At 35.9% G+C, this 15,526-nt stretch overlaps 1 protein-coding gene across 8 annotated transcripts in view; it reads left to right on the forward strand.

Annotated features, from left to right (window-relative positions):
- Positions 1-15,526, forward strand: part of osbpl9 (oxysterol binding protein-like 9) — a 41,212-nt gene that overhangs the window by 12,723 nt on the left and 12,963 nt on the right. For 5 of the 8 annotated variants that reach the window (XM_077584737.1, XM_077584738.1, XM_077584739.1 and 2 more), the window contains one exon: positions 13,896-13,991. In XM_077584737.1, the coding sequence (XP_077440863.1) occupies positions 13,896-13,991 (96 nt within the window). Of the gene's footprint in view, positions 1-9,092; positions 9,159-10,118; positions 10,185-10,571; positions 11,449-11,552; positions 11,673-13,895; positions 13,992-15,526 lie in introns of those variants that run through there. The other 3 variants (XM_077584742.1, XM_077584741.1, XM_077584743.1) reach the window with 3 other exon arrangements.

Here is a 15,526-nt window from a genome sequence, read left to right on the forward strand (position 1 = left end):
TCTCACGATTCAATTCCAATTTTTGGGCCCTGCAATTCGATTCAAAATCGATTTTCGATTAAGAACGATTTTTGATTCAAAATAATTTGATTGACAATGATTTTTGCTTCAATCTACAGATGTGCAAGGAATTGTAATGATCTATTTCAGTCTGACTCGCTAATGCTAATTAGCGCGCTACTCGCGGCACTTTTATCACTCAAAAGAACGGCTCCACACTGCAAAAAAAACAACTTTTATTGGAATAACTTGATCGTGAGTTTTTCCTCTCTAATGTGGCTTCACTTAACAGTGTATTAGACCGCGTGGAACCACACTGCCCCTCAGTGGCCAAATCGGGTACAACATGAACAACGCTCCAAATAAAGGCGCACACACAGACAAAAGCAAGACAGTATAAAATAATTTAAATAAAATCGATAATAATAATGCAAAGTCCTAATCTGATACTTCGACAATGTGTTAAGAAGAAAACAAATAATGATAATGTACAACACTTTATATTAAAACTGTTTGATGCATTCAATCACCTAAATTGACCCCATTTGTGTTTATTTATTTTTGTTCAGGCTCCCACATAGCCACCTACATCCTCCCGTCATGAGTCATGCCAGTGAAAGCACCTTTGCCCCTTTGAGGAAGTTTGGCCAGTTAGCTCGATGGAAGCTGAGCAAACTCAGACTTTGTTCCCTATAAAAGAGTTCACTTTTTACTTTTAAATAGATTACAGGGCGGCGTTTGGCTGCTCATGGCTTTTCTTCACGTCCCCATGAGAAGCAGTTTAGCCGGAGGAAAAAGCCCTGCAGGTCTACGACACACCAGCACTGAGCGACGGAGCAAAATCAGAGCAAGCGTAGCGGCTGCAAAGGTTTGATGGCATGATTGGATTCCATGTGAGTGCTGCTGTGCAAAGTGCGGCCGGCTGCTCAGCAGACTCAAAACATCTGTTGTTATTCTTCCTGTTAGCCTTGGCGTTAATATGTTTTCCTCTGTTGTTTGAGTTGTTGTTTTCTTCCCTTTCGTATTTTTTTTTTTTTTAGGGAAGTCTCGTCTGTGCACATAAATCTGCACTTTTTCGTGTCAGCTAAGTTGTTGTGGCTACTAGCACAATTTGTTTTGTGATGTTGGTTGACCCATAAGTTGTTGTAATTAAAATAAGACTTAGAATGCCGATACCATACAGATACTTAAGTTGCTGTTTTTTTTCTCAACGTAAAAAAGCTGTCCTGTCATTAGTTCAGAGCATTCAAGGGCCAATAGGATATCTTAGCTCGGCATGCAGTGAACATGTCACACATCAGTGAATGTTGTGCATAAGCAAGACACAAGATGCTGCATCCAAAGTCCTATATTAGTGTCAGAATTAATGGTACTTGTTAGTACTCACCGATACCACTGTTTTAATGCAGTATCGGTATCAGAACAACACTAGTTATAGTGGACACCAGGATAATATGGCTGTAACGTGTTGTAAAATTACCAAGCTTAAATGCAACATTTTTAGCATGAACATCATGCAAATCAACTTGCGACTGTGATTGGTCGGTTAAGAACCAGAATCATGAACCAGAAGTGTTGACATCATCCAAATTATGCGTTTTATTGGTTTGGACACGCGAATATGTCATGTCCACTGGGACCATCTACGGGTCTGAAGGGGTTAAGTTAGTCCAAAGTGAATATATTAAGTTTAATTAATTATGAGTTCATAATTAACATAATATATTCACCTGAATTGAATTAATCCAAAAATGACTCCAATCCAAAGTATTGAGTTTAATGAACTCCTTAATTAAACTTAATATATTCACTTTGGACTAACTTAATTCAATCGTGTACTACCAATTGAAGTGAATTTATTTATTTTTTTAATTGGTCAACAATCCAATTTGTAATCTTAAATTGGTTCAACAATTCTCTTTTTAGAGTGTAGTAATGCATTACCACCAGTGGCCACCTTGTTTGTGTCATGCTTAATGTGGCGGCAGTAATGCACCAAAAGTATATGCCAACCGCCAAAAGAAAGAAGAAGAAAAAATGGCAGCAGAAGAACAAGAACTGTAGTCATGGCAACTATTGTGTGGCGTAACTCTTCTACCGCCATTAGCGAGCACAACAAAGATTTACAGCACTAAAAGATGCAATAAGCCAGCAGGATTATACATTTGGCCGCAATGCAACACAGGAGTCTCGTTACGGTAAGACATTTTAAACTAAAAAGAAGCAGAAGTTTGGTCCAACCAGAACTCTGTTGTTGCTGTCAGCATGAGGTGCGTTGGGAAATTCACTCTGCCCTAACAACACTGTGATTGTGTGTGTGTGTGTGTGTGTGTGTGTGTGTGTGTGTGTGTGTGTGTGTGTGTGTGTGCGTGTGTTTGCCTTTGTGTATTATGAGGACATTTCACCTGAATACATGCCGTGCTGCGAGGACATTTTGAATTATGAGGACACAGCCCATGTCCTCATAATTATTTCAATGCAGAAGTGCTTCTAGGGCTGTAGAAGGCTTAAATCCAAAGTTTTAGCCAATGTCCTTGTAAAGCACAATTACGTGAATTTGTGTATTTTTGTGTATTTGATGGCGCCCCCTGTAGGAAGGTCCTTGTAATGCACCACTTCATGAATAATTCACACCAGTGTATATTTCACAGCATTTGATTGGCTGACCATCACCTGTCCCCACAATTACGCACGTCTCCATAATTCAGTTTTTTCTCAAAATGCTGTGTATTGTGAATGTTTGTCTGTAGACACAGAGCCTTATTTTTTTTGCAGCCACCAATTCCTAAGTAAATAATTAAATAATGAAATACCCTATGACATTTAATTATATATTTCAGTATTTAATTATTTCAGTGGTTGTTTATTTAAAAATGTACAATGGTTAACAGCAGAGACAGAGAAACTGTCAGTGCAGTACATTGATTCATCATTTAACATCCCACCCTACCTTTACAGTATAACATCTTTCTGTACACCAGTGGCCAAATGTTTTGAGAATGACATTGATTTTCTAAAAATCTGCAGTGCTGACTTATTATTGTTTTTTTATGATGGCAATTTGCATGTACATGTACTCCAGAATGTTATAGTGATTAGATGAATTGCAAAGTCCCTATTTGCCATGAAAATTAAAGTAATTTCCTTTAGTGACCTTACAAACTTTAAGTGAAGAAGGCTTCAGGGCACCCAAGAAAATCCAGCAAATGCCAGGACTATCTCCCAAAGTTGATTCAGCTGCGGGGATAAGGACATCACCACCAGTGTAGAGCTTGCTCAGGAATGGCAGTAAGCAGGTATGAGTCCATCTACACCCATGGTGAGGGAGTAAGACTTTTGGAGGATGGCCTGGTGTGACCAGTGAAAAAGGGATTCCATAAACACAGACCAAAATAAGGAAAAAAGAGTTAAAGTTATTTTCTCTGATTAACCCCCTTTCCAACTGTTTGGGGCATCCGGAAAAATGCTTGTCTGGAGAAGAAAAGGTGAGCGCTACCATCAGTCCTGCTTCATGCCAACAGTAAAGCATCATGTGACCATTCATTTGCAGGGTTAATTCTAAGCCAAGTTACTGGGCTCGCTCACAATTTTGCCAAAAAACACATGCATCCATTACTAAAGTATAGTACCAAAACATCCTCGGACAGCAACTGTGTGACAGCAGCAAGGTTATTTTATTTACTAAAGCAAAAAAACATTTTCGTTAATGAAAAAAATAATAATAACTTTTTAAAAAAACAAACTGAAATCACATTAAACGATTACAAAATTATCTATAATTCTAGCAATAATATCCTTTGTTTTCGTCTGTGGTAATTAATTTAGTATATGAGCCTTTCGGGTTAATTTTAAATGTGATCTATTTTTTTTTAATTGACACTGTAAATCATAGAACAATAGCCACTCTTATCAACAAAGTTCATAATCCAACACTGAACCAATTTGTTGATTTAAATGTGATTTATTATATTGCCCGGAGTACGGAAGTGACGTCATCTAGCAGCCCCGATAGAGAACCGCCCCGGCTCTAATTACTTCACGAGACGTGATGGCAGTGTAGCTGTGCTAATGAGGTAGGTTTGAAGCTTGAATTTTTCCTCCAGAAACTTGTTTATTTTAATGTTGGTCGCTTGTGTACATTGCTGAAAATGATTTATAATGCAAGTCCAGTGTAAGTGCAGCTAAGCTAACGTTAGCATACCTAACCATCTGTTGATTATGATGGTTGCAGCAAATTATTTATAATTGCTACGCTTTTGTTAGTGACGGTTAGCTCAGTTAGCATAGCAGAGCTAACCGTCTGTTGAGTAAGATAAATGCTAATTGAAATTTTTAAGAGGAAAGCAATAACAGGCTGGTTTGATAGGCTGGTTTATGATGTGAAAATATACAATGGTTTAGTATTACCAGTACAGTATAAATGAAGTATTGGTAAATTGCTGCATTTGTGTTTACTTAAATTTGTTCTTTAAATAGAAATATTTAAGTAAAGTCTGTTAGTGTTCATTACATTTAATTTATGCAAATATTTAGCAGAGCTGTGCTATCCACTGTATTTTATTTTCGTTGGCACATTTACTGCACACTGCACAGGATATTATGGTCCACAGAAAGTCAACTTCAAAACATCTGCACCAAGTTACCTATCAAACTGATTGAAACTAATTTTTTTCTATAGCTTTAGATCATTATCTTCAGTGAGATATGTCAGTCATGAGGCCACAGAGGGCAAAAGTTAAACCCAAAGAAGAGGTAGCATATTTTTCATCCTTAGGTAAAGACAAGGATGGCTTCACCATAAAATATATTAATTCATTCAAAGGTGAGTATTGGTAAAAGATTCTTTAGTATGGGCCTAGTTTTCATTACTGTTATAATGAAATATTTCCGTTGTATCCCTTTTTCTTTGTAAGGTTGAGGAGTGTTCAGTTCCTGCTCCTTTCAGAAGGGAGTCTTTCCTACTGAATATCGAGGAGTAGTTATGTGAAAACAGGCTGAGAGTGTATCATGATGCCCAGAAGGTTTTCATGTTTGAATTTCACTACAATGGAAAAACACTATGGTATGTTTATATGGTGTGTTGTCACACTTAATTTTGTTTTTTTTGGGGGTGGGGGGGTTATCGTGCAAGGTTTGACAAAACATAAAAGATTAATTATAACTCAAAAGCAAAAGTACATTCTTTTCTCAATATAATTTTTTTTGTTTTTATTTCATTTTTTTTACAATATTGTGACTTATTTTTTTATTTTACTTTTACAGTTATCGTGAGTATCGCTAACCTCACAATATCATGTTGATTATCATATCGTGATTGCTTATCATGACATTTGGATATTGCTTCATACATGTGACATACTAGAATTACTGGTCGCACATTCATGATTACATGAAATTACAGTTTAGCAGTCTAGTCTTAGTAAGAATTTAATTGTATTGGTATTTTTCTATTCATCTACCCCAGGTTTCCACTGAAGCACAACCTGATGAAGACACCGCTATCACAGACTGCGCCAAAGTTGACCAGGTGACTAGATTTCTTTTTGAATGTTGTTGAAATCAGTTTTCAGAAGCAAGACATTAGTGGAGGGTGGAGATACTAGGGCTGCACAATATGTGGAAAATATCTTGGCGCACGAATGGCTCATGCAATATGTGTATTGCAAAGACGTGCAACAAATGAATATTGGATTGTTTGTATACTTTAGTCTGAGGCTAAGCGATATGGCCAAAAAATAAAATAAAAAGTCTTTTAAACCAACCATCCAGCATTCTGCCACCACTTGTGCAAAATTACAACTCACAATAACATCTGGATGTAACAGAACATTATAACAGCTTTTAATAATCCAGAAGACAAAATACATTTCACGATTTAGCAAATTTTCAACGATTCAATTTGAATTTAATTTATTCAATTAATTTGATTTATTGCCAGGCCCTACTTGAGTCTGATTTTGACCAATCAGAGACAACCTTAATTGCGCATCGCCATACAAGAGAATTGTATCGAGGAGCATTACTAACAAAAAAAAAACTTATTTGGATAAGACTAGATCAAAATGAGCATGATTATTTTTCCGCACGTACGTGTATTTCTTTAATTAGATTATGAAGATATATATATTCGGTCCATGTTTAATGTCAAAATAATCTCCATCACTGTATAAAACACCCATGTCACATGTTTTGTCAATACTGTGCAGCCCTCGCAAGATACACAGTCCTCACAATGTCGTAGTTGTGAATAACTGACACTCTGAGGACAGTGTATTTATACACTGTGAGTTTAAAATACGTTTTGAGGGCTTGGAGTTACACATACAGTCCTCACAATTCATACTCTGGTCAGGTATGGACACTCTGAGGACTGTGTATTTTCTTATTTGTGTGTCATTGTGAAAAATAGACGTCAGCAATTTACACAAACCTGTAGTGCAGACAGATTTATTTATTCATTTTTGTAATGGCAAATAAAATGAGTTTGCATTCACATTACTTTAACCTATTCATTGTTCTGTATGTACTGTAACTGTGTAAATGCACAGGTACAGTCATGTTACTAAGAATTGAATTTTATATGTATTTTTCTCTTCATGTGTACCAGGTTTCAACTGACGCACAACCTGAAGACATAGCTGTCACAGACCAAGTTGACCAGGTGACTAGATTTCTTTTTGAATGTTGATGTTGAAATACGTTTTTCAGAAGCAAGACGTTGCACAATATATAAAAAAAAGATCTTGTCGCACGAATGGCTCATGCAATGTCTGTTGCAAAGACATGCAACAAATGAATATTGTATTGTATACTTTAGTCTGACTTTGACCAATCAGAGACTACCTTAATTTCGCATCGCCATACAAGAGAACCGTATCGAGGGGCATTACTAAAAAAAACTAACTTATTTGTATAAGACTAGATCACAATAAGCATGATTATTTTTCCGCATTAACGTGTATTTCTTTCTTTGGATTATAAAGATCTCTCTATCTTTATCTTTATGTCTATATATCTATATATCTGTCTCTCTATCTATATATATATATGTATATTTGTGTGTATATATATATATATATATATATATATATATATATATATATATATATATATATATATATATATATATATATATATATATTTGTGTATATATATATATATATGTATATTTGTGTATATATATATTTGTGTATATATATATATATATATATGTATATTTGTGTATATATATATATATATTTGTGTATATATATATATATATTTGTGTATATATATATATATACTGTATATATAGAGTATGTATGTATACAGTATATGTATAGATCTTTTTTTAGGTCCGTGTTAAATGTTTAATCTCCATCACAGTATAAAACACCCATGTCGCATGTCAATACTGTGTAGCCCTCGCAGATACACAGTCCTCACAATGTCGTAGTTGTGAATAACTGACACTCTGAGGACAGTGTATTTATACACTGCGAATGTAAAATAAGTTTTCAGGGGTTTGGAGTTACAGATACAGTCCTCACAATTCATACTCTGGTCAGGTATGGACACTTTGAGGACTGTGTATTTTCTATTAATTGTTTCATTGTGAAAAATAGACGTCACCAATTTACACAAACCACTAGTGCTGACGGATTATTTATTTTTGTAATGGCAAATAAAATGAGTTTGCATTCACATTACTTTAACCTATTCATTGTTCTGTATGTACTGTAACTGTGTAAATGCACAGGTACAGTCATGTTACTAAGAATTGAATTTTATATGTATTTTTCTCTTCATGTGTACCAGGTTTCAACTGACGCACAACCTGAAGACATAGCTGTCACAGACCAAGTTGACCAGGTGACTAGATTTCTTTTTGAATGTTGATGTTGAAATACGTTTTTCAGAAGCAAGACGTTGCACAATATATAAAAAAAAGATCTTGTCGCACGAATGGCTCATGCAATATGTCTGTTGCAAAGACATGCAACAAATGAATATTGTATTGTATACTTTAGTCTGACTTTGACCAATCAGAGACTACCTTAATTGCGCATCGCCATACAAGAGAACCGTATCGAGGGGCATTACTAAAAAAAACTAACTTATTTGTATAAGACTAGATCACAATAAGCATGATTATTTTTCCGCATTAACGTGTATTTCTTTCTTTGGATTATAAAGATCTCTCTATCTTTATCTTTATGTCTATATATCTATATATCTGTCTCTCTATCTATATATATATGTATATTTGTGTATATATATATATATATTTGTGTGTGTGTATATATATATATATATACATATATATATATATATATATATATATATATATATATATATATATATATATATATATATATATATATATATATTTGTGTATATATATATATACTGTATATATAGAGTATGTATGTATACAGTATATGTATAGATCTTTTTTTTAGGTCCGTGTTAAATGTTTAATCTCCATCACAGTATAAAACACCCATGTCGCATGTCAATACTGTGTAGCCCTCGCAGATACACAGTCCTCACAATGTCGTAGTTGTGAATAACTGACACTCTGAGGACAGTGTATTTATACACTGCGAATGTAAAATAAGTTTTCAGGGGTTTGGAGTTACAGATACAAAAGATACAGATACAGATTCAAAATAATCTCCATCACTGTATAAAACACCCATGTCACATGTTTTGTCAATACTGTGCAGCCCTCGCAAGATACACAGTCCTCACAATGTCGTAGTTGTGAATAACTGACACTCTGAGGACAGTGTATTTATACACTGTGAGTTTAAAATACGTTTTGAGGGCTTGGAGTTACACATACAGTCCTCACAATTCATACTCTGGTCAGGTATGGACACTTTGAGGACTGTGTATTTTCTATTAATTGTTTCATTGTGAAAAATAGACGTCACCAATTTACACAAACCACTAGTGCTGACGGATTATTTATTTTTGTAATGGCAAATAAAATGTGTTTGCATTCACAATACTTTAACCTATTCATTGTTCTTTATGTACTGTAACTGTGTAAATGCACAGGTACAGTCGTGTTACTAAGAATTGAATTTTATATGTATTTTTCTCTTCATGTGTACCAGGTTTCAACTGACGCACAACCTGAAGACATAGCTGTCACAGACCAAGTTGACCAGGTGACTAGATTTGTTTTTGAATGTTGATGTTGAAATACATTTTTCAGAAGCAAGACGTTGGCACAATATATAAAAAAATATCTTGTCGCACGAATGGCTCATGCAATATGTGTATTGCAAAGACAAGCAACAAATGAATATTGCATTGTATACTTTAGTCTGACTTTGACCAATCAGAGACTACCTGAATTGCGCATCGCCATACGAGAGAACCGTATCGAGGGGCATTACTAACAAAAAATAACTTAATTGGGTAAGATTAGATCACAATGAGCATGCTTATTTTTCCGCATTAACATGCATTTCTTTCTTTGGATTATAAAGATCTCTTTATCTTTATCTCTATCTTTATTTTCTATATCTATCTGTCTTGCTCAGTCCATCTCGCTATGTCTGTCTGTCCGTCTCGCTATGTATACAGTATATATATCTATATGTATGTGTATATATATATGTATATGGATAGATCTTTTTTTTTAGGTATGTGTTAAATGTTTAAATAATCTCCATCACTGTATAAAACACCCATGTCGCATGTTTTGTCAATACTGAGCAGCCCTCGCAGATACATTGTCCTCACAATGTCGTAGTTGTGAATAACTGACACTCTGAGGACAGTGTATTTATACACTGTGAGTGTAAAATAAGTTTTCAGGGCTTGGAGTTACACATACAGTCCTCACAATTCATACTCTGGTCAGGTATGGATTCTCTGAGGACTGTGTATTTTCTTGTTTTTGTTTCATTGTGAAAAATAGACGTCACCAATGTACACAAACCTGTAGTGCAGAAGGATTTATTTATTTATTTTTGTAATGGCAAATAAAATGAGTTTGCATTCACAATACTTTAACCTATTCATTGTTCTGTATGTACTGTAACTGTGTACATGCACAGGTACAGTCTTGTGTGTTACTAAGAATTGAATTTTATATGTATTTTTCTCTTCATGTGTACCAGGTTTGAACTGACGCACAACCTGAAGACATAGCTGAAGACGTAGCTGTCACAGACAAAGTTGACCAGGTGACGAGATTTCTTTTTGAATATTGATGTTGAAATCAGTTTTCAGAAGCAAGACGTTAGGAGTGAAGAGTGTAGAGTAGATGCTAGGGCTAAACTATATAACTAACAAATATAATCACAACAATTGTTTATGCAATGTGTATTGCCAAGACGTTAAAAATACTGTATCCAACAATACGCTTGTATGGGACTAAAATTTCTACAAGTCAACATTAAAAATATCTCAAATTCAAGATTTGTTGGCAGTTTGGTGATTTAGATTATGCACTGTAGTGATCTTTTTTTCCCATTAATTTATTTATGGTGGATTTTAGAGGTGAACTCGCTATAATTTTTTTATTTTTTTTTTTAAACAGAAGTGTAAACATCAGGTAGTTTATTCACTTGTATCAAGCTTGGATAAATGTGCTTTATGTTTTGGACCTTTCGCTGCACTAGAATGGACTGGCATGATGGGTATTTTATCTTGTGTGTTATTTGTATCTGCAATGGATCTTTGTTTCACGCAACCAGGATTAATAGTGCAGGCATTTTCATTGAATGAATATAATTTAGTCAAGAGGATAAATTATGACCCATGTTTATACCGCTGTCTTTAGTTGCAAGCAGCAAAATGTTGAGCAATTGTCTCAATCTTAACGACTGTCTGACTCGGTAAAATAGAAAACGTCTACTGTAACTGAAGGACTGTATCACACAAGACCCGTTTTAGGGGCAATGCCATAGATTAAGCATATTAACTATCCCTCTTGTTAAATGCTTCATCTCATCTTTCGAATAAATGTGGTGACTAGATTTATAATAATCTTTAGTATATGCACAAACTTTAGGTTCTAAATGCTTTTCTAGTTTGCTCCAGCATCTGGCACATATCCCGTTGATTGCAAAAAAAAAAAAAAATGCAAAACTGCTTGATGATGAAGACCACCTATCTTTGGTAAATGAACTTTAGCACATTAGCCCATCAATGGCGGGAGCTACTTCTTCCGCGAGCGCTCAACACTTGTCTCAAGCTTCTACTTCGAGTGCATCACTAAGTAGCAGCGAAGTAAAGCTAGTAAATATTTATGACCACCCGCCAAAAGGAACTTTAACCCGCATCCGGCAGGTGTCAATTTTAGAGCCGCTGTATATATGCACATGTATGTGTGCGTCTACTGTATATATGGATATCATTGCTGTCCTGTGAAAAACATGTTTCCATTTTTAGGTCGCGGGCTGCTCTCCGGTAGCGATCCTTCTTGGCGGCACGGCTTGTATCACGGTGCGCTTTATAGTCTGGAAAATATGGTGGAAGTGTTTTTCACAGGACAGCGACAATATGTATGTCTGTATGTATGTAATAATTGTTTTTGTTTAAAAAATTAGGTTGCTGATGTATCCAGTTCAAGTGAGGATTCATCAGCAGAGGAATATGTTCCAGATTCTCACAGTACTTCAGACACTTCCTACATTGAACCTGTTTTTCAGAAATTCTGAAATCCGAAGGTATTCCAGTAATGAGCTATTAGAAAACTGCTCATCTTTAAGATGAGAGGTAGTCATGTTTTAAAGAATAAAATGTTCAATGTTCACTCTTTTGCATCTGGTTTCATGTCTAGCTTATCCATTACAAAGATGTGCTTGACCTAGATAACCTGGTCACATAAGAAGCATTGTTTTATTAACATACCAGTTTCAGTCTGTCCTAAAGTTGTAACATGGTGCTCAAGGATCAGGTATGACTTTGCATTTCACAGTATTGTTATGCACAACAATGCGACCTTATATCAGGTAAGTCATTACACATCAATGTCATTTCAGTTTGTGTAACGTCAGAATGCCAGAACTTTCAAGTCACTTCAGTGACATGGTTGCTGTGTGTTGTGTAAACTTTGTCCTTGTAATGTGAGTTGGTCCTCATAATTACCATTTTTGCCATGGGCGTGGCTTATTTAGCTCATTATCTATGTCCTCATAATTACTGTTTTTTCAGGTTTTTCTTTTTTTTGTGCGTTGAGTTTTTTAAAGTTTTGAAGTGAAATTTCCCTGGATGACCCCCAAAAAATTTTTGGGGTGCAAGTCCCATCTCTCTGGCATTAGCGGAAAGGGGTGTCCCCGTAATACACAATTAAACAGGTTTGGAAAAAATGTCCTCATAATACACAGAGGCAAACCTGTGTGTGTGTGCGTGTGTGTGTGTGTGTGTGTGTGTGTGTTCGGAGAGGCAGAGCACACTCCCTTCCATTAGTTTCCAAACGCAGCCTATGTTCTAAAGCTAATCAGCAGCTCGTGCTTGAAGGTTTCCCTTCCGTGTACTGCCTGACACACTAGGCTCTGGCACTCCTTTTTTTTTCAACATGGAATAACCGAACGGCACATTTGAACAACGCTCAGAGTTCCTGAACGGTTGGAGTGACGCCGTGCGCGCTTGTACCGTACAATATTTCCGAACGCACCCATGATTAGATTAGGGATTATATATATTTTTTTAGCTCGACATGATTGTAAAATACATTTTCTCCCCAAAATTTTTAATTTATGTTCCGGAGTGATTTATGTTTTTATCTTCTTCATGATGCTTTTTTATTTTATTTTTTACTATCACGGCTTTTTTGCCAGAGTGACAAGAGTCAAAAATAGGGGCGTGAATTGCCTAGTAACTGGCGATTTGATTCGTATCACGATTCTTAGGTCACTATTCGATACAGATTAATCCCGATACAAATCTATAAATTGATAATTGCAAAAAATATATAAAAATTTTAACTCAAGTTAAGAAAATACAAATCAGTAAACTTGTACATGTACACTGTAAGATTTGTATGAAAATGTATTTATTTATCTGAAAATTCAGGCTTATAACTGGGCCACTGCATTTAACAAGCAGGTTGCAGTCTGTTTCATGTTTGAGCAGGACTGAAATAAAATATTAAAGCTTAATGTTCCATTAATATAACATTCTTCCATGCTTAATGTGTGAATCCTAACCCTAAGCAAGACGTTTTGTTGAATATTTCCATAAAAAATTGATGTTTAAAAATCGATTCGGCCGCATATTGAATCGATTCGAGAATTGCGTGCTGTAATATCGCGATATATTGCCAAATTGATTTTTTCTAACACCCCTAGTCAAAAATATACAATAATCTCCTTTGTTTTTTCCATCATATTTTCCCAGAACATTTTGTTTCCACTGCGAATTTCTACCATTTTGGCATTGGACCTCAGAGGTTCCACTATACTTGGATGAAGGCCAGACGGATGCACCACTCCATCCTCTATGCCATTAGTCTAGTAATAACCTTCTAATGGCCATTGTGTAATTAAATTGTCCCTAACTGGATTGCTCTGTGCCTGGATTAAGTCTGTTTTTAATCAACCAACAATTATGTGCAGCATGGTCAATTTGCGCACACACTTATCAACTCTGCTGTCTTTGTTACCTATATTCGGTTTATGGAAACCTAAGTGCACTGATCCCAGACAGACCTGCTGGCCTGTTGTATAGGCAAGGCTATAAACAAGAGTGCTCATATGAAGACCTGTTGATGTTTCTGTCTGCCACGATATTTATTTACAAAGCGTACATGGCCAGGACATGACACACATTGTTTACATTATAGTATGTATAATTTTCCTATGCAAATACCAAGTACAAATGCAGCTTCGTGGTAGACATTTAGCTGGGCTGCACTATTAATCTTCTGCACTTTCTTTTTCCAATCACAGGAGGCAGAGACAGGATTTGTACCGAGTGTCCAAGACTTTGACAGAAAACTTGCAGAAGCTGATGCCTATCTACAGATTCTGATTGACCAGTTGAAGGTAGGACAGCTGACCTCACTTACATGCAGGATATCACGCTTGGCTGTTGATATGAGCTGCGTTGAGTCATTAACATACTTTTTGTCTGTACACTGGAACCTTGGTTTTCATCATGAATCCATTCCAGACGGTTAATCGTATAAAACCCAAATCAATATTTCCTATAAGGCATACTGAACGTAAATCCAATTAATCCATTCCAGACACCCAAAAATATTAGCAAAACAAAGCATACATTTTGTCGCTTTAGATTTACATACAGAATAATGGATAAATGAGAAGTGGTCCAACAGATGGCAACAAATATTCCACAATGCAATCTTTTACTAACATTTCAAGGTAACGACTCTCTCCCAGTTTGCTCTGCAACGCTCGGGCAAGTCAGGGCAGCATCTGTGCAACACATTCTGTTGTCTGCGTCGTCTTTTTTATTTTATTTTATTTTATGCTGTTATTAACATTGTATTTGTATGTTTTTAACTGTTGTTGTAAGGTGACCTTGAGTGTCCAGAAAGGCGCCTATAAATAAAATGTATTATATATAATTATTATTATTATTAACTTAAGTCGGGCCTTGAAAATAATAGCTTACTACAGTAATTTCTGGACTACAAGCCGCTACTTTTTTCACTTGCATTCGACCCTGCGGCTAATACAAAGGTGCGGCTTATCCATCAGATCACAAGGGGGCGCACTATAAAGGAAGCGCAAGAGCGTCAGGCAGAGCAAAACAAACCAAGTGAGCCCAAATACAGTAGGTGAGACAGAACGAGAGCGAGACAATTTGCGCTCTCATTATGCAAAATAAAGTAGCCGGAACCCGGTGCGGTAATATTAAAACACCTGCGGCTTAAAGTCGGGTGCGGCTTATATGTGTAACAAACCCGCGTATTCCCCAAATTTAGCTAGCGCGGCTTATAGTCAGGTGCACCTTATAGTCCAGAAATTACTTTAGTTACTATTATACATAATGATAACCACACTTTGGATTTGCCCTTTTATTTTGAAGCCATGACATTTGACAGGAAGTATTCCGCTGATGTTACCAGTTTGAAAGCTCACACTGTGGAATAAGCCAAATTGTCTGTTGAAACTTTTTTACACAATTTATCAAATGCGTTTGGGTGAACGTGCATGATGATGATCCCTGAACGAGAAACGGAGGCCGCCTGAGTCACAAGCACATGGCATGGCAGATCTTTTCCGTGGAAAAAAATGAATGCCTGATTTGAGCGTATACTTTTTTTTGTATGAAAACTGATGAAAAGAGTCGTCGAACTAGTGGAATACGAAAACTGTTGTTCTATTGTACTGTGCTTTTAGTTGTAAATTTACAGACAGCATTGTGGGTTTTTTGATACATTTCGGGCATGTATTATGTAAACAGGATAAGAGGGGTGAAAATTAATCGATTAATCAACAACTAATCGATTATCAAATTTAGGGATCTTTGATACCACTTTTTTTCAGACCCATACCAGTTTGAGTACTCAACTTTTGTGTCGCTAGTAGATACCAAGTACAGATACCACTAG

This window comes from Vanacampus margaritifer, chromosome 13 (genome assembly GCF_051991255.1).
Source record: "Vanacampus margaritifer isolate UIUO_Vmar chromosome 13, RoL_Vmar_1.0, whole genome shotgun sequence".
Lineage (NCBI taxonomy): Eukaryota > Metazoa > Chordata > Actinopteri > Syngnathiformes > Syngnathidae > Vanacampus > Vanacampus margaritifer.